The sequence below is a fragment of the Giraffa tippelskirchi genome, chromosome 4 (genome assembly GCF_054371585.1).
Source record: "Giraffa tippelskirchi isolate mGirTip1 chromosome 4, T2T-mGirTip1v1.2.pri, whole genome shotgun sequence".
Classification (NCBI taxonomy): domain Eukaryota; kingdom Metazoa; phylum Chordata; class Mammalia; order Artiodactyla; family Giraffidae; genus Giraffa; species Giraffa tippelskirchi.
The window spans coordinates 7,479,535-7,498,913 of NC_137278.1; the positions used below are offsets into that span (position 1 = coordinate 7,479,535).

Sequence of the window (19,379 nt, forward strand, 5' to 3'; positions counted from 1 at the left end):
ACAAGGTGCCTCCCCAGAGTTGTGGGAGTTCAAGGAGACAACGCGGAAAACCAGAAAGCGCGTCGCCAGGGTTTGGCGCTAGTACGCCAGTAAGAACTGTCTTTTTAATATTTTCTCTTCCTGTCCTTTAAAGCCCAGTAACAGCGCCCGGGATGCCGACTGAAGGAATCAATGCTAGAGAAAACGACCAGACGGATGAATGAAAGAGCGGCGAAAAGAGGGCTGAAACCACAAGGTGGTTCCGCGACTCCCGAAACAGACCTCCCGGCGAGAGCACATGGGGAACCCGGGGGAAAGCCCGCCGGGCACGGGAGGCTGCGGCGGGGACCGGGTGAGGGCTCCCCCCGGGCAACCGCGAAGCGCCCCGTCGCGCCTCGAGGGAGCGTCACACCGGACAGGAAGCGCGGTGAGAGGGGGAGGGGGGCGCCGAGGGACGCACCGCCAGGAGAGGGAGGGGAAGGAGAACGGCCGGGTGAGGAGACGGGAGGCCGGCGCCTAGGGAAGGGGGGAGGCACCGGCCCCCGCTTTTACAGAAGTCGCCTCATATCCCCGCGCGCGGGGACCGTTTGGCCGTAACCGCCTCCCGTCCCGGCGCCCTTACACCTAGCCAACCTTCGCCCTGCCACTGCCGCCACATCTCGCCCTCAACTCCCGCCCCTGCTTGCGCTTGGCTTGGACCCCGCTCCTCAGCCACCCCAGCCGACTCGGCCCGCTCCGCACCTCACACACGGACCGCCGGCGGCAGCCGCCATCTTCGCGCGCGCGCGCGCCCCCGGCGCCGCCCCCAGACGCCACGCCCACGTGACCGCGCGCTTCCAGGGCGGGGACCGGGTTTTCGTCACGTGACTTCGGGGGGCGGGGCCAACATGGCGTTGCCGGGAGAGGTGAGGAACCCCGGGCAGGCGCGGCCGAGGCTGTGAGGGAGGTGGCGGAGGGGAGACGTCTACGCCGTGAGTGGGAGGCGGTGGAGGATAGCCTGACGCCAACTCCCAGGCGGCATAGAGTGGCCTACAGTGGAGCTTCTCTTCTGGAGGGAGCTGGAGAACGGAGAAGGAAGGTGCTGGCAAGGCGAAGCTACCGCTGTCTACCGGGCGGGGATTAAAGGGCCAGAGTCCAAGGCATCCCTAGTCACCCCGGTTTTCCGTGGGTCCCGAGTCTAGAGACATGACCCGAGAGTGCACTCCCCCGACCCCTGGGTCCGGGGCTCCGCTGAGTGGTTCCGTGCTGGCAGAGGCGGCGGTGGTGTTCGTAGTGGTGCTGAGCATCCACGCAGCCGTGTGGGATCGATACTCGTGGTGCGCCGTGGCCCTCGCGGTGCAGGCCTTCTACGTTCAGTACAAGTGGGACCGACTCCTACAGCAGGGAAGCGCAGTCTTTCAGTTCCGAATGTCCGCGAACAGTGGCCTACTGCCCGCTTCGGTGGTCATGCCTTTGCTAGGACTGGTTATGAAGGAGCGCTGCCAGGCTGCGGGGAACCCATATTTCGAGCGGTTTGGAATTGTGGTAGCGGCCACGGGCATGGCAGTGGCCCTCTTCTCCTCAGTACTGGCCCTGGGCATCACCCGCCCGGTGCCCACCAACACCTGTGTCATCTCGGGCTTGGCTGGAGGTGTCATCATTTACATCATGAAGCACTCGCTGAGCGTCGGCGAGGTGATCGAGGTCCTGGAGGCCCTGCTGATCTTCGTGTACCTCAACATGATCCTGCTGTACCTGCTGCCTCGCTGCTTCACCCCCGGAGAGGCGCTGCTGGTCCTGGGTGGCATCAGCTTCATGCTCAACCAGCTCATCAAGCGCTCTCTCACTGTGGTGGAAAGCCAGGGGGACCCTTTGGACTTCTTCCTGCTGGTGGTGGTGGTAGGCATGGTGCTCATGGGCATCTTCTTCAGCACCCTCTTTGTTTTCATGGACTCGGGCACCTGGGCCTCTTCCATCTTCTTCCACCTCATGACCTGCGTCCTGGGCCTTGGCGTGGTCCTGCCCTGGCTGCACCGCCTCATCCGCAGAAACCCCCTGCTGTGGCTTTTTCAATTCCTGTTCCAGACAGAGACCCGAGTCTACCTCCTAGCTTATTGGTGTGTGCTGGCCACCGTGGCCTGCCTGGTGGTTCTGTACCAGAATGCCAAGCGGTCATCTTCAGAGTCCAAGAAGCACCAGGCCCCCACCATCGCTCGAAAGTATTTCCACTTCATTGTGGTAGCCACCTACATCCCAGGTATCATCTTGGACCGGCCCCTGCTCTACGTGGCCGCCACCGTATGTCTGGCTGTCTTCATCTTCCTGGAGTATGTGCGCTACTTCCGCATCAAGCCCCTGGGCCATACCCTGCGAAGCCTTCTGTCCCTCTTCCTGGATGAACGAGACAGTGGGCCGCTCATCCTGACCCACATCTACCTGCTCCTAGGCATGTCTCTTCCCATTTGGTTAGTCCCCAGGCCCTGCACACAGAAGGGTAGCTTAGGAGGAGCCAGGGCCCTAGTGCCCTATGCAGGCGTCCTGGCCGTCGGTGTGGGCGACACTGTGGCCTCCATATTTGGCAGCACCATGGGGGAGATTCGCTGGCCTGGAACCAAAAAGACTTTTGAGGGAACCATGACATCTATATTTGCCCAGATCATTGCTGTAGCTCTGATCTTAATCTTTGACAGTGGAGTGGACCTGAACTACAGTTATGCCTGGATTTTGGGATCCATCGGCACTGTATCCCTCCTGGAAGCCTACACTACGCAGATAGACAATCTCCTTTTGCCTCTGTACCTCCTGATATTGCTGATGGCCTAGCTGCTGTGCATTAGCAATGGAGGAAGCAGGGACATGAGGAGGACCAATGGTCCCCAGAGCAGCCAGCCACTTGGGCTTGAAGAGCCAAGATGGGGAGGAGCAGATTTAATTTTTCAACTGATTTCAGATTTAAAATAAAAATCAAAGCGCTCCTGGTGTTAGTTTTGCTGATACATAAAAACGCAAAAAGGCATAAAGTCTAGTCTAACAGCTCAGAGAGCTTGAGTGTGCTATAGGGCCCCTGCCTTGCAATCCTTGAGGGGCCATAGTAGACTCTGGAGGCAGTAGGGCAGAGGGGTTAAGACTTCAGGTTCTGGTGTCAACTCTTGTGGTCAGAATACTTGGTTGAATCACCTCTTAACTGTGTGAGTCCCTTAATCCCTCTGGGTCTCAGTTCTCCTGTCTGCAAGATGGGACTAATAAGATCCTGCACCTCATGGGGTGAGAGTCTGGTGAAGTGACGTGAATGAGGTGTCCAGCCCAGGGCCTGCACATAAGTGCAAAAGTGCCACATCAGTGAGGAACTGTTTGTTACCCAAGACCAGTCATTAGCTCAGCAAAAAGCCAAGCAAACCAAAGGGTTATATGGGTTGTACTTGGAGAGTAGAATGACCCTACTCCCCTGGCTTCATTCAGAGGAGAGTCCAAAAGGAAAACAGCCAAGTGCATGTGGTTTCTCCCGTTTGGCCTCGGAAGAGCTGAGGGGGACAGAGGGCATCTGTTTCTTGCATCCCTGGAAGGGCTGGAGGAAGAGGACCCCGTCCTGGACTGACTCCCTGTTTCAGCCAACACCACCCTGCCTCAAGGCCTCTGCTGCCCGGCTGAGTGGTGCTGATGACGGACAGGCTGGACAGCACGGCGTCCTTGTCCAAGTCCCTCCTGAGACCTCTTTGCCCTTCTGTCATGTCCATACCTGTGTCGGTCTCTTCTCTGAGCAAGGAATTAGAGCCAAGGGGACTGGTGAAGCTTACTGAGTGCTCAGACTCGCTCTGCTGGGAAAGCCAGGGGTAGGCATGCTCCAGCCTCACTCTCTGAGGGCAGAGTCCAAGCTGCGTGGTTCCCCACCGTATCCCCCGGTGCCAACACAGCCTGGCAGGTAGCCGGAACTCGGCAGACCTTCGTTGAGTGGATGAACATTTCCCATCAGTGAGAAGATAGCACAGCAGGTTTCTCAAAGGTTCTGCCCACTTCTCACCAGCCTGACAGGAAGGGGCCTGGCAGGAAGAGGTGAGAACTCTGTCCCACCAAGGCTAGAAGCCAGCAGCCGGGCGCTGGGAGCTTGTGCTTCTGCCTGGGCATCACCGGCAGGCCCTTTCTCTCAGAGGAGGGTATTAAGACATTCCTTCTGGCCTCAAAGGAGCGTTAACAAACCTTTCCCTTTGCTCGGACTGCTGCTGCTGCTTGGCTGAAGGAGGCAGAACCATGGTAGGGTGCAGAGTATATGAGTGCTGGCTTTGCCCCCCTCACTCCCCAGGTGGCCTTGGTTTGTCCACATGTACAGCAGGGGTTGGAAGGCAAGGTCATAGAATCCTAAGGCCCCTGAGACCAGGCAGGTTACACAATGAGAGAGGGCGGGGAAGGGAAGGGAAGTGCACACGTGCCTATAAAGACCAGCTCCAGCCAGCAGTCACCTAGGCTGGACCACAGGCCCGGACTGTTGACCCAGGCTATTGACCTGCTCATTCAAGGCAGCTTAGAAACATGGATCGTTATGTGAAATCTCTCAGCTTTAAAAAGTTGTGGGTTGGTTGGTTTGCTTTAATGCTGAGGCCCAGACAGAACACTTCTGCATTGTGAAGTCGGCTGATGGCCCTCAGTTGGCAACCACTGGGCCAGACCCCAGCCAAGCAGGTTTGGGATTTGGTAATTGTTACTGCAGATCTGGGTGCCTATCAAGCATGCCCAAGAAGAGGAACCCATGGAGGCCCTAGTCCAGCCCCTTGGTGGGCCCAGAGAGAAGGGCCTGGCCTGAGCTGGAAAGCAACCAGAATCTAAGACTGGATTCCAGGCTCCGGTCCTCTTTCCCCCAAAAAGGAGAACTAGGAGCGTAGAGGTCAGAGCACAGACACTGCACCCGGCTGACCTCTCCAAACATCTGAACAGCTGTGGGACTTAGGCAGATCACTTAACCTTCCCATGTGTCAGCTCCTCAGCACTGTCAGGTACACAGTGCCTGCCTGAAAGGTGTGAGGATCCAGTGAGCACAGCAAGCTCCTGGCGCCACGAATGCCCACCGAATGTCACTTACTGTTACCACATCACATGTACCTCACCAGGCAGGGCTGGACCACACGAGATGACTCTTACCAGGGCTCTCATCTTGAGAGCAAGTCTGCCTGGGAAAGGAGGATCAAGATGCTGCATTCGGAAGTAGTCTTTATTCAGTGTCTCGCCATACTGACCAAGACTTCCATGTGAGAGAGGAGAAGACTGAGAAGCCGGCAGAGAAGCAACAAGAACCGTTTTCGGGGCTGTCAGGCTGCCTCTCGGGGCAGGTTGTGTTGGGGCAGGGAGAAGCAGAGACAGAGATGTCGGGAAGGGTGCCCAGCCCAGGCTCCTGCTGCCAGGCTACCACCTTGTGCCCACCTATCTGCAGAGACACCAGTATGAGGAAAGCCCCGGAGGAGAGACGTGGCTTCCTCGTTGAGGCCAGGCGGTCGGGTGAGGCGCTGGCGTTGGTGGCCCGCAGCTTCACCCGAGAGCGGACGTGTCCCGCCCTGAGGGCCTCTAGGTGTACAGCGGGGGGAAGGGCAGCTCGGGGGTTGGCTGGAGCCTGCAGAGGATGGGGGGGAAGACCCTGAGGGGCCAGGAGCACTGGCCAGGGCCTCCCGGGCAGGCCTGTTCGGGAGCTGTCTGGGGCACACAGCAACCCTGCCACCTACCAGTTATCTGGGCTCCAGACGGTGCCAGTGGCCTCCATGAGGTGGAAAGTGTAAGCATGGCGCGAGCGGTCAGAGAAATTGCGCTCGCTCTTATGCACCACTTCTCCGTGGATCAGGATGAGGGCCCCTGGCAGGGACACGGCAGGTCAGGAGAGCACTCGGGGCAGGAAGGGACATGGTGGGCAGTCCCCTCCCTCAAGCGGTGGTGTGGCCTCTTCGTCCCCATCCTCATCCCGGGAACCTCAGGGGCCTGGAATCTGCCCCTTGGACGTGGGTTCCTCCAGGATCAAGTCCTTCCACTGTGGCCCACGCCCTCACAGGCCTCGGCAGTGGCATTGCCTTCTGCAGCATTTCCAGAACCAGGCAGAAGCCAGCTGGGGCCTCACCCAGGAACACAGCATTGGAACTCAGTTTCCCTTTTCTAAAACAAAGGGTGTGGGACTTCCCTGGTGGTCCTGTGGTTACCTTCCCATGCAGAGGATGCAAGTTCGATCCCTGGCTGGGGAACTAAGATTTCCACATGCCCCGAGGCAGCTGCCTGCATGGCACAACTCCTGAGCCCACACGTCACGACTAACACCCAATGCAACCAAATAAACGTTAATATAAAAATAAGAAAGAAAAGGAAGTGTGTGCCGACAGCCAGGGTTTCTGAGCACCTGTGCACCATCTCACACACAATATCTCACTGGCTTCCCCACTTGATGTTTGGGGAAACAGGCTTAGGGGGTTTCAGTCATTTGCTCTTAGAAATAGTCTGGAAGTAGCAGCATCGGGATTCCAGCCCAGCCTGGGGGACCCTGGTGTCAATCACGCAGCTTTCAGTCCTCGCAGTGCCCACCCGATCTTCCCTCCTGCTGTGACTCCCCAGCCCTCAGGTCAGCTGGGTGGTCAGAGCAGGCACAGACCCCCTGGGCATGGCCTCCAGGCCCTCCTCCCTGCCCTCTGCACCCCCCTACCTCTCAGCACTGGTGTGGGCACAAAGAGGCTGTTATCTCGGGTTGGCTCTGACCCGAGGAAGCTGGTGCCAGGCGCCGAGCCAGCAGGGGCCCGGACCATCCTTCTCGACACTCCACCTGCAGGCCAAAGTGGGGCCTTCAGCCTCTCTTTTTTCCAGATCCTCCCATGGGGGTGGGAGGCTTCCCAGGTGGCTCAGTAGTAAAAAACCCGCCTGCTAATGCAGGAAATGCAGGAGACATGAGTTCAATCCCTGGGTTAGGAACATCTGGAGTAGGAAATGGCAACCTGCTCCAGTATTCTTGCCTGAAAAATCCCATGGACAGAGGAGCCTGGTGGGCTACACTCCATGAGGTCGTAAAGAGTCCAACACGATCGAGCAAGCATGTGCACACTCGTGGAGGGTGAGGACAAGTGAGCAGGGAGAGGCAGGTGGCCTCACCTGTGTGGGAGCCAGGGATGAACCAGAGGCAGCCATTCTCCAGCGTGGCATCTTCCAGGGCAATCCACAGGCCCAGCACCCGGCCCAGGGGCTCCGTGTACAGGAAGGAGGCATCCTGGTGAGGGTTGACTGCAGCAGGCCCACCTGGGCGTGAGAAGCCCCACCCCACCTCACCTGGGCCCCAATTCTACTCCTCAGCCCTCTCAGGACCCTCCAGGCTTCCCAGGAGCAGTTAGAATCTCCCCACTTCCTGGGCTGGAGACTCTGGGCAAGAGAGATCACCTCTTAAAACTTCAATTTCGTAAACCCTAGAGCAGTCCCTATGATAACCTAACTGCGAGGTTGCTGAAGAATCCCATGAGGCAATATGTGCTCAACATTGTAACTGCAGCCTAAAAAGCAGCAGCTATTGTTTCATTGCAGCAGGTAACTGAAGCTGCTGTCCTTAGGCAGGGAGGGCACCTTGGCCACCAGATGGCCCAGTGTAAGCCCCCAGGGGCTGAAGACTGAGAAGTTGGGTGCAAAGCAAGGGACGGACAAGCATCCCCCTTGTAAACACCCCCTGCATGATGCTGGGGCCCAGGCCACCTGGGAGGATCACTCAAAAGAGGAACTGAATCTATAATAACAAAAGTGGGTGCTAGTCCTTTCCCGAGGAACTGTGTGCTTTCTGAACACCAAACTTTAAGAGGGACTTTGACAATCCAGTGTCCAAACAAAGGTGTCCTAATGGTGGGGGCCCTAAAACACTGGGAGGAGGAAAGGCTGAAGGAGCTGGGGGTGCCAGATTAAGCAGAGATGGCTCAGGGAGAGGATGGTACACCCTTCAGGAGACTGTCCTTGAGCTTGATGGTGCGGAGGAGGGGGCCTCACAGAGGAAGGACTTGGGCTTGTGCAGGAAGGGAAGAGCTGCCTGCAGGGGAGTGAGCCCTCTGTCACTTGAGGTATGTGAGAGAAGGGGATCATTGCCCATGAGGAAGGTGGGAAAGGGTAACTGTGATTCCAGCAGGTGTGAATCAGATCAGCAAATTCTATGCTGAATCAGCCCTCCAGGGAACTTGGTAAAATACAGATTCCCAGGCCCTTGGTTCCCTCAAGATCTCAGGGAATGGGGCCCAGGAATTTGTATTTTTAACCCACAAGGGGTTGCTGCCAGGTTTGGGAACCACTGTGTCAAGGACTCTAGGACCCCCCCCCCCACCACCACCACCAGTTCACTCTGGAAGAAGCAGAAGAGGCTGATCCCTCAGGGGCCCTGACAATGACTGATGTCCCAGATCTCCAGCCAGGACCTTTGCCAGGGCCCCCAGCCTGCTCTTGGCTCACCTTCACCTCCGAAGTGAGGTTGCTGCAAGAGAGAGCAGAGGCCAGGTGAGAGCAGGGAGGGGGCGGGGGAGGTGCTGCGCTGAGTCATCTCAGTGGGATGCCCCCGCCACAGGTGTTTATCTCCCGGGCTTCCCCATCGGCACCCAGCACCTACTGTGCCAGCCCAAGAGGGCTGTAGAGAGAAAAACGACCCTGCCTGGCAGGGAGCTCCCAGTCTGAACACGCCTCCTCCAAGCCACATTCAAACTTCCCTGGGAAGGGAAGACTCAAGTGCCTAACAAGAACACAAGGGAGGGGACTTCCCCAGTGGTCAGGTGGTTAGGAATCCACCTTCCAATGCAGAGGATGTGGGTTCGATCCCTGGTCAGGGAACTAAGATCCCACATGCTACAAAGCAACTAAGCCCACGCTCTGCAACTACTGAGCCCACGTGCTGCAACAAAGACTTGACACAGCCAAAAATGTGTTTTGTTTTTTTTAAAAAAAGGACACAAGGCAGAAGTGAGGGGCAGCGGGAGAAACTGGGGCCCAGACTAGCAGTTAAGCCTCTAGGCTTCAGGGTCAGAGATGGGTCCTCACTTCCCAAGGGAGTTGGAAGGCTTCTTGGAGGAGGTGGCACTGAGCTGGGCCTTGAAAGCTGGAAGCAAGGCATTTCAATAGCCAACAAAAGGAGGAAGCAGCCCTCGGGGCCCCTTCCCTTCTGCTGCCAAATTGTAACTGAGTGCCAAGGAAGTGCCAACCATCGTAACCAGGGGAGACCAATGTTCATGTTCTCCTGCCCACTGAGTAATAATTCTTCAGGGAGGCAGCTTGTGGCCCTTGTAAGGAGGGGCTGGTTTAAGCACTATGCCCATTTTACAGAGGATAAACTGAGGCCTGGGGAGGACAGGGCACTCACCTTAAAGATATACATGCTCTGCACCACCACAGGCATCTGGAGGCCCAGACTTCTGGCCAAAGCCTGGAAGGGGCAGAGGTCACACAGCCAGCCAGCCCACACTCACATCTGGCCCACTGCCCGCCCTTGCCGACACCTCTGCTCACCTGCACCTTGGGGGAGTGTGTGGCACACTTGAAGACGGGGTCATGGGCATGTAGAGCTGCGGACAAAGGTGAGATGAAGAGCCAGTCCCCAGCCCCCTCCTGGGCCTAGGCCTGCGCACCTAGGGTCAGGCTTCACTTTGATGTTCTCCACTATTTTCTGTGCATTCAGCTTTCCACTTGTTTATAACCGAGGAGTGGAGACCAGGCCCAAGGGGGAGCCTGCACCCAGAAATGCCATCTGTTGGGCTACTAACTTACTGTGAGCTTTGGAGGAAGGCCCCCCCCCAGCTCTTCAGACCTTAGGTTCCCTCAAGCCCCTGCTTACCATGGCCAATTTTGTTGATGGATTTCTCCGGTGGAACCAGGAAATTTCCTGTGGCACAAAGAACAGGTCAAGGCAGAAGAACTGGAGTCCAGCTACCCGCAGACAGCTGGCTTCAGTGCACCACCCGCCCTCCCAGCCCCTGGGGGCAGACACCCAAGTCCAGCCAGTCTAAGGCCCCAGTTCCAAACCTTGTTTATCAAAGACGCCTTTCTCAAAGAAGAATCGAATCTTGTCACCACTGCTTAAGAAATAGTCTGTGCTGCCCTGTGGAGAGGGGACATCAGAGGGACTGAGAGAGCATCCCGGGGTCACAGGTGGGCCTGGCAGAGAGGGAAGAGGATTCAGAGGCCCCCCCCACCCTGCACCCAGCACAGAGCTGCAGACTCCACTGATGCTTCTCAGACTTGTTCACTGCAACACAGACGGTGAACTGGAAACTCGAGGGCCTGACAGCAGATTCTGAGCTACAAGCACGGAATTTTTTTGAAACCTCTTTTTTTTTAAAATTAATTTATTTATTTGACTGCACCGGGTCTTAGTTGTGACACGCGGGATCTTTTTTCTAGTTGCGGTATGCGGGCTCTTAGTTGCGGAATGTGGGCTCCTACTTCCTTGACCAAGGATTGAACCTGGGCCCCCTGCATTGGAAGCATGGAATCTTACCGCTGGACCATCAGGAAGTCCCCTTGGACACCTTTTAATAAATCACATGACTCATGCCCAATAATGGCATGATCAAACAGGCCTGGTTCCCAGGGAGCTTTGGGCCACTTGGGAAATCCTGGAGCTAGAATACTGGAGTTCAAATCCCAGCTCTGCCACTGATGGGCTGTGACTACAATCACATTACTGAACCTCTTTAGGTTTGGTTTCCTCATAAAATACACAGGCTATTAAAGGTACCTATCTCATAGGGTGTTGCAGGGATTATGTTGTTCAGTTGGTGACTGAACAACAACATATATAAAGCACTAGAACAGTTGCTTGGAATGTGGTGTCATGTGAATATCTGCCCCTTATTATTATTATTATTGGGCTTCAAGGTGGCACAGTGGTAAGGAATTCACCTGCCAATGCAGGAGATGTGGGTTCGATCTCTGAGTGGGGAAAGAGTCGGACATGACTGAGCATGTACATGCACACACACACACACGTACACACACACACAAGGCTCTAGAACAGTCCTTGGAATGTGATGTCATATGAATATCTGCCTTCATTATTATTATTTATTTATTTATTATTATTTATTATTATAGAAAACAGTGAGGACATGGCTAAATGCTCTACACTATAAATATAAGCTATTACTAATCTTTTTCTTAATAACTTCTCCTTGTTAATTTTAATATCATATTTCAAACTTCTTAGCATCATATGAAAATGATGCTCCAGGAGGATGTCCCATGTTTTCCTTGTGGCTCTGGTCACACATGATCACCATGCCACATATATATGAACACATACAATGAAAAGTAAAAGTGAAAGTGTAAGTTGCTCAGTAACCCCATGGACTGTAACCCGCCAGGCTCCTCTGCCCATGGAATTCTCCAGGCAAGAATACTGGAGTGGGTTGCCATTCCCTTCTCCAGGGGATCTTCCTGACCTGGGGATCAAACCCCAGTGTCCCACAGCGCAGGCAGATTCTCTACTGTCTGAGCCACCAGGCAAGCCCATACACGATACACACATATACGTAATCTTCCTTCCAGGTAGGGGCATTGGTATCACTCAACTGTGCTTATGTCAACCATGGAAGAAAGATTGTATATACACAGCACACACACATATATAATCTTCCTCCCGGCATGGTGACTTAAGGACAGTTGAGTGATGCCCCTACCTGGGTTCCCAGGTGGCACAGCCCCACCTCCCCCTCACCTGAACACATCTGCTATCACAGGTGCCTGCCTGGCTCAACTCAGTGACTCATCGTGGTTCTTTGAAAACTTTCAGCTTTCCACTGAAAACTGAAAGGTTTTTTCCAACATTCTCAGCTCCTCTGTACTAGGATCAGAGTGAGGGAAACAAGTCTGGGAAGCATAATTGATAATAATATTAAAGACAATAATGCTGCATGCATGTCAAAGATGTTACTTAACTCAGTAATTCACAAAGGAACCAACAACATGTTCAAAGGAGAATTCCAATAACCACACAAATATAGGAAATGAGAAACACTAAAATGAATTTACAGATCAATGCAAAACCGATATAGCCACAGGGGCAATCAATAATTGCATCCTGCCAGACCCAGTTCATGCCCATTTCTATTGACAAGTATCATGTGAGTTATCACACAACTTGCAGGATTGTCAACCCAAAAAACAATGAAAAGTGCAGGTAAGCTGGAAAGGAGAGCTGAACAGGACACCTACCGATCTTTTTTTAATATCCATTTCAAAGTCTTTCACAATATCAGTAGTGAATATTGAGGATGTACTTGATACCAATGCAGCCAAATGAAACTGACTGTTGGGAGCAAAGCTGTCATCCTATAAACCCTCTTTCCTTCTGAAGTCCCCATTCTCTGCGTAGTAAGCCTTCCAGTCATTGTAATTCCCTTTATGCCCACCAGATGGCAGAAGCTCATTGCCATGAGTAAGAGGGAGGCCCCATTATTGAGCCTAGGCCACAACTTGTTTTGTTGTTGTTATTTATGTATTTATTTGGCTGTGCCGGGTGTTTAGTTGTGGCATGCAGGATCTTCCATGTTTGTTGCAGCATGCAGATTCCTTAGTTGCAGCATGTGGGATCTAGTTCCCTGACCAGGGACGGAACCTGGGCCCCCTGCACTGAGAGTACAGTCTTAGCCACTGGACCCACCAGAGAAGTCCCTGGACTGCAGCTTTGGCTTGAGGGCCCAGCAGCAGGCAGGCTCATAAATTCAGACTATGAAGGGTTACAAGAACTGTGTGGGAGAACCCCTGGGTCTCAACTTATCCATCTCAAACTGTACTGAGTCCCACTAGGTCACCGGGGTGGAGATAGGGGGGGTAGTGGCAGGACAAGCAGAGTTCCTAGTCTCACTAGGGGATGACTTAGCCAGGTGGGCCCATCGAAATCATCAGACTTGTTCTGGGTTGTGGCCACAAAGTGGTCTTTTGTGGCAGGAAAACTTCTAAGGAAGTACAGCAGAGCAGTGACAACCTGAACTTGGTATACGGCAAATCTGGGTTTGAGTTCTGGCTCTATTAGTGATTAACTGTGTAGTTTGCGACATGTGAACTGAACTTCAATTATCCTTAATTGATCTGTCAAATGGGGGCAGTAATGTTGACTTGATAAATTCATAGTAGCTGCTGCTGCTGCTGCTAAGTCGCTTCAGTCGTGTCCGACTCTGTACGACCCCATAGACGGCAGCCACCAGGCTCCCCCGTCCCTGGGATTCTCCAGGCAAGAACACTGGAGTGGGTTGCCATTTCCTTCTCCAGTGTATGAAAGGGAAAAGTGAAAGTGAAGTCGCTCAGTCATGTCTGACTCTTAGCGACCCCATGGACTGTAGCCTACCAGGCTCCTCTGTCCATGGGATTTTCCAGGCAAGAGTACTGGAGTTGGGTGCCATTGCCTTTTCCGATTCATAGTAGGGAGTGAAGGAAATAGACAAATAAGACACAGTCTGGAGCCTTGAGAAAGTTCAAGCCTGACTCAGTGTCAGAATGAGCCGATGGGGGGACTCTCCTGGCGCCTCGTGGTTAAGAGTCTGAGCTTCCACTGCAGCGGGTACAGGTTCTATCCCTGGTTGGGGAACTAAGACTGAGCAGTGCTGCACGGCCAAAAAAAATTAACCCAGGGGCCTTGGGACCCGATGTTTCCAGGCTTCACCTCCCATCAGAGACCAAGTCCCATCCCCATCTGCTCCAGGCACCTACCTGTGCTCGCAGCTGCTCCTCCTCCTGCGTAGAAAATTCCGTGCGACAGTGGAGAGGGACATCCATCTCAGCCACGATCTCGCCAATCCTCCGCTGCATGGCCTCACACTCATCTGCAGACAAGAACCCTTCCACCACCAGGAATCCATCCTCCTGAAACTGCAGGCAGACAGGCAGGAGACTCAGGCTTCTCCTCACCCTCAAACGTTCTTCATGAGGACTGATTTGACCCCTCCCCAAACCAGAAGCTGTCTGAAGGCAGGACCTAGCATCCTGTTCATTGCTCTGCCCCCGTCCCTGGCCATGGTGCCTATGTCCAGTGAAGGGCAGTGAGTGTTGGCTGCTTGAATGAAGGGGAGTGGAAGCAGAGATGTCCCCACTGTAACCCTCCAGTGGGCTTGAGTCACATGGGGATACATCCTCATTCATTTATCCAACCACCATTGACTGTGTATCTACCGTGTACCAGACACGGCTTTAGGAGCTAGAGATTCAGTCATAAGCAAGCCATCCATGATGCCTGCCTCCCACAAACTGGTCTAAGAAAGGAGATAGACATCCAACAAACCAGCATACAGGGGGATCTATTATACAAAGTATGCTTTATCTCCCTGGAAAATAACACAGGTGATAGAAAAATATTTACTGACATGGGAATGTGTTCTAGATATAGTGTGAGATTAGAAAACAAAAAGTCAAGGGACTTCCCTGGTGGTTCAGTGGCTAAGACTCCCTGCTCCCAATGCAGGGGGCCATGGTTCAATCTTTGGTCAGGGAAATAGATCCCACATCCCACAGGACTAAGGGTTCACATGCTGCAACTAAAGATCTTTGCATACCACATAAGAAGATAGAAAATCCCGAGTGCTTCGACTAAAACCCAGCCCAGCTAAATAAATAAATGTACTGAAGAGCCGACTCACTGGAAAAGACCCTGATGCTGGGAAAGATTGAGGGCAGCAGGAGAAGGGGGTGACAGGATGAGGTGGTTGGATGGCATCACCGACTCAATGGACGTGAGTTTGAGCAAGCTCTGGGAGACAGTGAAGGACAAGGAAGCCTGGCGTGCTGCAATCCATGGGATTACAAACAGACACGACTGAGTGACTGAAGAACAATAAAAAAGCAAAATACAAATTAGTATTCTAATTTGTGAGAACTTGGGCAAGTGCTGTCCAGTGGGGTCACACCTGTGCCTCCACAGAGGGTTGCATAAAGGCCCAGTGGACAGCAGGAGTTCTAGGTCCCAGTACTGTGCCTGGCACATAGTAGGAGCATAGGGAAACGTGTTGAATGGGCAATTCTACCATCTGTAAGAATACATGGAAGAACTATACAAAAAAGTTCTTAATGGCCCAGATAATCACGATGGTGTGGTCATGTACCTAGAGCCAGACATCTTGACGTGCACAAAGCTAGTGGAAGTGATGGAATTTCAAATTCTAAAAGATGATGCTGTGAAAGTGCTGCACTCAATATGACAGCAAATTTGGAAAACTCAGCAATAACCACAGGACTGGAAAAGGTCAGTTTTTGTTCCAATCCCAAAGAAAGGCAAATGCCTAGAAATGTTCAAGCTACCATACAGTTGTGCTCATTTCACATGCTAGAAAGGTAATGCTCAGAATTCTTCAAGCTAGACTTCAACAGTACGTGAACTGAGAACTTCCAGATATATAAATTGGATTTAGAAAAGGCAGAAGAACCAGAAATCAAATAGCCAACATCTGTTGGATCATAGAAAAAGCAAAGGAATTCAAAAAAAACATCTACTTCTGCTTCATTGACCACACTAAAGCCTTTGACTGTGTTGATCACAACAAACTGTGGAAAACTCTTAAAGCGATGGGGACACCAGACCACCTGACCTGCCTCCTGAGAAATCTGTATGCAGGTCAAGAAGCAACAGTTAAAAAAAAAAAAAAGAAGCAACAGTTAGAACTGGACATGGAAAAACAGACTGGTTCCAAATTGGGAAAGGAGCACATCAAGGCTGTATATTATCACCCTGCTTATTTAACTTATATAAAGAATATATCATGTGAAATGCCAAGCTGGATGAATCACAAGCTGGAATCAAGATTTGCTATTCAGTCGCTCAGTTGTGTCAGACTCTTTGCGACCCCATGGACTGTAGCACACCAAGCTTCCCTGTCCTTCACCATCTCCTGGAGCTTGCTCAAACTCATGTCCATTGAGTCAGTGATGCCCTGTAACCATCTCGTCTTCTGTCATCCCCTTCTCCTCCTGCCTTCAATCTTTCCCAGCATCAGGGTCTTTTCTAAAGAGTCAGCTGATTACTGGGAGAAATTTCAACAACCTCAGATATGCAGATGATACCACTCTAACGGCAGAAAGTGAAGAGGAATTAAAGAGCTTCTTGATGAGGGTGAAAGAAGAGTGAAAAAACAGGCTTAACACTCAACATTCAAAAAACTAAGATCAATGGCATCCAGTCAGTCCTATGACTTCTTTGCAAATAGAAGGGGGAAAAGTGGAAATAATGATATATTTTATTTTATTGGGCTCCAAAATCACTGTAGATGGTGACTGCAGCCTTGAAATTAAAAGATGTTTGCTCCTTGGAAGAAAAGCAATGACAAACCTAGATAGTATGTTACAAAGCAGAGACATCACTTTGCGGACAAAGGTCCGTCTAGTCAAATCTATGGTTTTTCCAGTAGTCACGTTTGGATGTAAGAGTTGGACCATAAAGAAGGCTGAGCACCCATGAATTGATGGTTTCAAATTGTGGTGCTGGAGAAGACTCTTGAGAGTCCCTTGGACAGCAAGGACATCAAACAACCCTAAAGGAAGCTAACCCTGAATGTTCATTGGAAGGACTGATGCTGAAGCTGAAGCTCCAATACTTTGGCCACCTAACACAAACAGCCGATTCATTAGAAAAGATCCTGATGCTGGGAAAGATTGAAGGCAGGAGGAGAAGGGAATGACAGAGGATGAGATGGTTGGATGGCATCACCAACTCAATGGGCGTAAGTATGAGCAAACTCCAAGATATAGTGAAGAACAGGGAAGCCTGGTGTGCTGCAGTCCATGGGGTCACAAAGAGTCGGGCACAATCTATTCGGACACAACAATTGTGATGGACCTTTTATTTTATTTGGCCCCACAGTGCGGCTTCCGGGATCTTAACCCCCTGTCCCGGCATCAAACTTGTGCCCTCTGCAGTGGAAGGGCCAAGTTTTCCGAAGGGACCACCAGGGAATTCCCCTGGACCTTTCAGCGATTCAAGAGCTGTATACCAAAATATTGTCTCAGCGTAGGGAATGTATGCCTGCTTGCTCAGTCGCTTCAGTTGTGTCCGACTCTGCGACCCTATGGACTGTGGCTCACCAGGCTCCTTTATCCATGAGATTCTTCAGGCAAGAATACTAGAGTGGGTTGCCATTTCCTTCTTCAAGGGAATGTACAGGATGTTTTAATTTTCTTTTTTGAGATTTTCTGTAATTTTTTTTTTGCATTTTCCTCTTGCTACCACGAACAAAACCACAAGGGTCAGGTTTTTTCAAGGCTTAATTCTTTCCAGGTGGCGCTAGTGGTAAAGAACCCGCCTGCCAATGCAGGAGACTTAAGAGACGCAGGTCGGATCCCTGGGTCCGAAAGATCCCCTGGAAGAGGGCATAGCAACCCACTCCAGTATTCTTGCCTGGAGAATCCCATGGACAGAGGAGCCTGGCGGGATACGGTCCATAGGGTCGCAAAGAGTGGGTCACCACTAAAGAGACTTAGTACACGAGCACGCTGGACCGCCCGCTTCCGGTTCCGCAACCAAGTGCCTTGGGTTAGGGGTGGGCTCAGCGGGCCCGCCCCCTCGTCGGCCCCGCCCCTCGTCGGCCCCGCCCCTTCCCAGACCCTTGCCCCCGCCCCCAGCTCTCAAGACCCTGTGTTTTAGTCCGGTATTGTCACCTACACGTTCCCATACCACCGCGGGTGCGGTGGCCTGGACGGCCCCTGGCTGTGTGTGCAGAAGTTAGGGGTCGTGGCTGTGAACCGACCACTCTGGCCTTCTGTTTCCAGTTCTGAAAAATGCAAGGGGGTGGGGTCGAGTTTCCTGGACTAGTTCCGAGGGGCCCCTTACACTTATCTGACCCTCGGGGTCTCCCAACCGGCAGGCCTCTACCTTCTGGAGCTGTGAGGGACTCAGGCAGGCCATGATGACCCGGGGCAGGGCGCACGGGTGGCGGGTGGCTCGGTACCGAGGCCTAGGCTGGACCGGAAAAAGGTCTGGAGGGAGAGGGGCGGGGAGAGGGGCGGGAACCTGAGAAGCCCCAGAACGTTTAACCCTTCCCTGCCCAGAGAAAACCCGAATCCTGGCCTCCGGTCCTTCCCTGGCCTCACCCAGAGAAAACCCAACCTAGCCCCCAGCCCTTCTCACACCACCCCCCACTGTCTCCCTTCTGTCCTCAGGTGGGGCTTATCTCTGCCCCACACCCTGGGGCCATCCCTTGCCCCACCCTCCAGCTAATCTAGGATTAGCCAGTCCTACCTCTACAAGGCTTCTATCTGAACTGTCCCCTTTCAATTTCTTTCCAGAAACCACTCCTGCTGGCTGTTTACAAGGTGCCTACAAGTTGTGTCCTAGCAGGGTCCCGGCAGGCAGGAGGACACCTGAGTCCCAGTCCAGGTGCCACCACTGACTGGACCCTCCGACCCACGCCTGCCCCTCTCTGGGCGAGGATTAGACAGTCCCGGGCCACCAGCTTAGATGGTGCGGCAGTCCATGGGGTCACAAAGAGTCGGATAGGACTGAGCGACTGAACTGAACTGAGGCCACCAGTGGGATGGCTTGGAATGCTGGGTGGGTCTGGGGGCCTGCCAGCAGACAGGCTCTGAGCGGCTTTGCATTCCAAAGGTGGAAGAGGGCCTGGGGGAGGAGTGTCCACCCCTACTCCACGCCCACCCCTGATCCCCAGAGACTCTCTAAGTCCCGAGAGGATTACTCATCTGTCTGCAGCTCTGAGGAAAGTAGAAGATAAGGGGGATCTAATGGGGTGGGGTGGGGCCTGGGCCTTCAGAATGAGGGAGAAGGAAGCCAGGCTTCCTGTTCCCCACCCCCAGGCCCGAGATGTTGGTGTCTGAGGCTGGCGGTCAGCACACCCACCCTTCCAGCCAGCCCTGCTCAGCAGCTGACAGGGCCATTCTGAAAACCGGCCACTGGCCTTCCCCGAAGTGACGCTTTCTGAATGGCGAAGGGACAGAGTGTCTCGGGAGTGAGCGTGGGGACACTGCTCAGCCCTTGGGGGCCTTGGCCCTGAGTCAAGTCCTGCTTTCTGAGCCACCACACTGGGACTAGCTGCCTGGGCCCTGCTTCCCCAGAGTGCAGAGCTGGGGGGGAGGGCCCGCCGTCCCCCTCCACAGGCTTCTGAGGCTAGAGGGTGTGAGGTCCCCCGGGGACAGGCTGGTGAGGAAGACACAAGAGAGAACCCTTTGGGGAAACACAGCCGAGGCTCTGCTCCCTCGAGGCAGGGAGTGATCCCAGCTGTTGCAGCCCCTTCCCAATCGGTTGCCCCAAGGAACCCAGAGACGGCCACCGCCATGTGCCAGGAACACAGCGAGGGTCCCCTTGCAGTGCTGGGCCAGCAACTCTTGGGGAACCCCCCGCCCCTGCCACCAGCAGCCTGACCGGGTTGCTACTCGTGCCCCTGGCCTTAGTTTCCCACCCGCAGTTTTGGGGACAGCAGGAGTGCCTCCTGGACACTTGGCCAGTGCCACAAACTGTTCGTTAG

At 53.6% G+C, this 19,379-nt stretch overlaps 4 protein-coding genes across 17 annotated transcripts in view; 1 reads left to right on the forward strand and 3 right to left on the reverse strand.

The window, feature by feature from the left end:
* NUP188 (nucleoporin 188) overlaps positions 1 to 764 on the reverse strand; it is a 45,321-nt gene extending 44,557 nt beyond the window's left edge. For all 6 annotated transcript variants that reach the window (XM_081586847.1, XM_081586846.1, XM_081586845.1 and 3 more), the window contains exon 1: positions 721 to 764. In XM_081586847.1, the coding sequence (XP_081442973.1) occupies positions 721 to 752 (32 nt within the window). In that variant the 5' untranslated portion in view covers positions 753 to 764. The remainder of the gene's footprint in view (positions 1 to 720) is intronic.
* Positions 765 to 857: 93 nt separating this feature from the next.
* Positions 858 to 2,932, forward strand: DOLK (dolichol kinase). Its single transcript, XM_081586854.1, has one exon. It carries the CDS (start codon positions 1,165 to 1,167, stop codon positions 2,779 to 2,781), a length of 1,617 nt encoding a protein of 538 aa, XP_081442980.1. The 5' UTR covers positions 858 to 1,164; the 3' UTR covers positions 2,782 to 2,932.
* Positions 2,933 to 5,140: 2,208 nt separating this feature from the next.
* Positions 5,141 to 17,862, reverse strand: PHYHD1 (phytanoyl-CoA dioxygenase domain containing 1). 8 transcript variants are annotated; one of them, XM_081586885.1, is made up of 11 exons: positions 17,774 to 17,862; positions 13,630 to 13,788; positions 9,946 to 10,021; positions 9,758 to 9,805; positions 9,433 to 9,488; positions 9,287 to 9,349; positions 8,389 to 8,410; positions 7,063 to 7,191; positions 6,623 to 6,739; positions 5,664 to 5,790; positions 5,141 to 5,554 (listed from the first exon to the last, which is right to left on the reverse strand). In XM_081586885.1, exons 1-11 carry the CDS (start codon positions 17,804 to 17,806, stop codon positions 5,509 to 5,511), a joined length of 876 nt encoding a protein of 291 aa, XP_081443011.1. In that variant the 5' UTR covers positions 17,807 to 17,862; the 3' UTR covers positions 5,141 to 5,508. The 8 variants fall into 8 exon arrangements, with proteins under 8 accessions (XP_081443011.1, XP_081443017.1, XP_081443015.1 ...); XM_081586891.1 differs by having other exon boundaries at positions 17,732 to 17,850; XM_081586889.1 differs by lacking the exon at positions 9,287 to 9,349.
* The window catches only part of LRRC8A (leucine rich repeat containing 8 VRAC subunit A), a 33,656-nt gene continuing 28,829 nt past the window's right edge, over positions 14,553 to 19,379 (reverse strand). For both annotated transcript variants that reach the window (XR_014081322.1, XR_014081321.1), the window contains exon 5: positions 14,553 to 14,736. The gene's annotated coding sequence lies outside the window, so the exon portion shown is untranslated. The remainder of the gene's footprint in view (positions 14,737 to 19,379) is intronic.

What these genes read in the sequence shown, in the direction of transcription:
- DOLK (XM_081586854.1), top strand. Translation starts at nt 1,165, where the DNA reads ATGACCCGAGAGTGCACTCCCCCGACCCCTGGGTCCGGGGCTCCGCTG.
- PHYHD1 (XM_081586891.1), bottom strand. Translation starts at nt 17,806, where the DNA reads ATGGCCTGCCTGAGTCCCTCACAGCTCCAGAAGGTAGAGGCCTGCCGG. An exon ending in AGGAGCAGCTGCGAGCACAG is followed by an intron (nt 10,022 to 13,629) that starts GTAGGTGCCTGG and finishes CCCTCTCCACAG; the next exon opens with GGCAGCACAGACTATTTCTT. An exon ending in GCCCACACCAGTGCTGAGAG is followed by an intron (nt 5,791 to 6,622) that starts GTAGGGGGGTGC and finishes TGTCCCTGCCAG; the next exon opens with GGGCCCTCATCCTGATCCAC.